A 1,482-nucleotide genomic window follows, 5' to 3' on the forward strand; every position below is an offset into this window, starting at 1 on the left:
CCGCCCGCCCCGCCGGTCGTCACGATCCTCACACGTGTCGCCTGCGTCATTCATGCAACATTGTGCGCCCCCCGCTGCTCCCTCTTTAGGAAGGAGTAGTATAGGGGCGCCGTAAAGGAAAGGCCGCGCGACGAGTCAGCAACTGCGGCATGCAAACGGGCTGGTGACCGGAATGCTCAACCAGAGAGACAGTTAACGCGCCAGGCAGGTGCCGAGGAGAAAAGAAAAAAACAGACACAAAAAAACACCCCCCCCCCCCCCACAACACACACACACGCGCGCACGCACGCACGGACACGCGCGCGAGATGTAAATACTCCCTGTGCGGCATGCAAACGGGCTGGTGACCGGAATGCTCAACCAGAGAGACAGTTAACGCGCCAGGCAGGTGCCGAGCTTCAAAAAAAAAAACAGACACAAAAAAGAAAAAAAAGAAAACAACAACAACAACAACAACAACAACAACACCAAACAACGGTGTCCTAGTTATACCGAGAAAGATACGCACATGGATGTGCAGTTGTATACTGGTCTCGACAAGAGCCGCGAATTTGCGTCTGTACTAGTTGGTTGTTGTTGTTTTTTTTTGTTTTTTTTTTTAGTGATTTCTAATGCTAAAATCTAGTGGTTGCTCGTCGGGGTTTGGTGGGTCTGCAGTTTGCACGGACATACGCTGCCGTCGGTGCTCGTGCTCACCCAGGTGCAGCGTGTCGGGCGAGTGCGGGGGCTCTTCGACGGTGTCGTCCTGCCCCTGCTGCCCCTGGCCCTCCTGCCCGTACGGCAGCTGCACGTACTGCGCGCCCGCGCCGCACCAGGAGGCCGCCGCCAGCAGCAGGACGAGGCAGGCCGCGGACGACAGCCGCGGCCTCGGCGAGCAGGCCGTCATGGCGACGGCGGTGACCGTCGTCTCCCGGATGCCGTCAGTCGCGTCTCGTCGGCGTCATGACACGGTGTCGCGGTGGGCCACTATACTGCACGAGCGCGCGGGCGTCGCCGGCGTCGTCGTCGCAGACGTCCAGATCGCCGATGTCCGCCGCGGCCAAGGGGAGCGCGTCGTCGACACGCGCAGTGATGGCGGCTCGCCTCGAACTAGTCCACGGCTAGCCCGGCGCCCCGGGCGGCGCCGCTGGCTCGGCCCGCGTCGTGGACCCCGCGCCTCCGCGCCCCGCCGCCCCGGCCACGCACCCAGAATACATCATGTCGACGAGGACGTCGCCGACCTGCCTCGCCGGCGCGGGGTGTTGTCGGCCGCGGGGCGCGGGGGCCTCGCAAACCGATTTGGCGAGGTGGGGGGAGGGGGGGTCTAAATTATCCCGTCCAGCGTGCATTCGGCGTGCCTCTCAGGCGTGCAGCCCAGCCGCAGCTCCACCTGGGCCCGCTGTCACTCGGGAGGGGGGAGGTGGCGGGGGGTAGGCATAGCAGAGGGACGGAAATACGCGGACCAGCACACGACCAGCCCCGCGCACCGGCCGGCGATGGCAG

The 1,482-nt window shown here is 63.6% G+C and overlaps 1 protein-coding gene across 1 annotated transcript in view; it reads right to left on the reverse strand.

The window, feature by feature from the left end:
* Positions 1-1,177, reverse strand: part of LOC113205305 (glutamate receptor ionotropic, kainate 2-like) — a 9,366-nt gene extending 8,189 nt beyond the window's left edge. The window contains exon 1 of the mRNA XM_052267951.1: positions 697-1,177. Within this exon, the coding sequence (XP_052123911.1) occupies positions 697-886 (190 nt within the window). The 5' untranslated portion in view covers positions 887-1,177. The remainder of the gene's footprint in view (positions 1-696) is intronic.
* Between the last annotated feature and the right edge of the window lie 305 nt (positions 1,178-1,482).

This window comes from Frankliniella occidentalis, unplaced genomic scaffold (genome assembly GCF_000697945.3).
Source record: "Frankliniella occidentalis isolate FOCC.00 unplaced genomic scaffold, Focc_3.1 Scaffold61, whole genome shotgun sequence".
Lineage (NCBI taxonomy): Eukaryota > Metazoa > Arthropoda > Insecta > Thysanoptera > Thripidae > Frankliniella > Frankliniella occidentalis.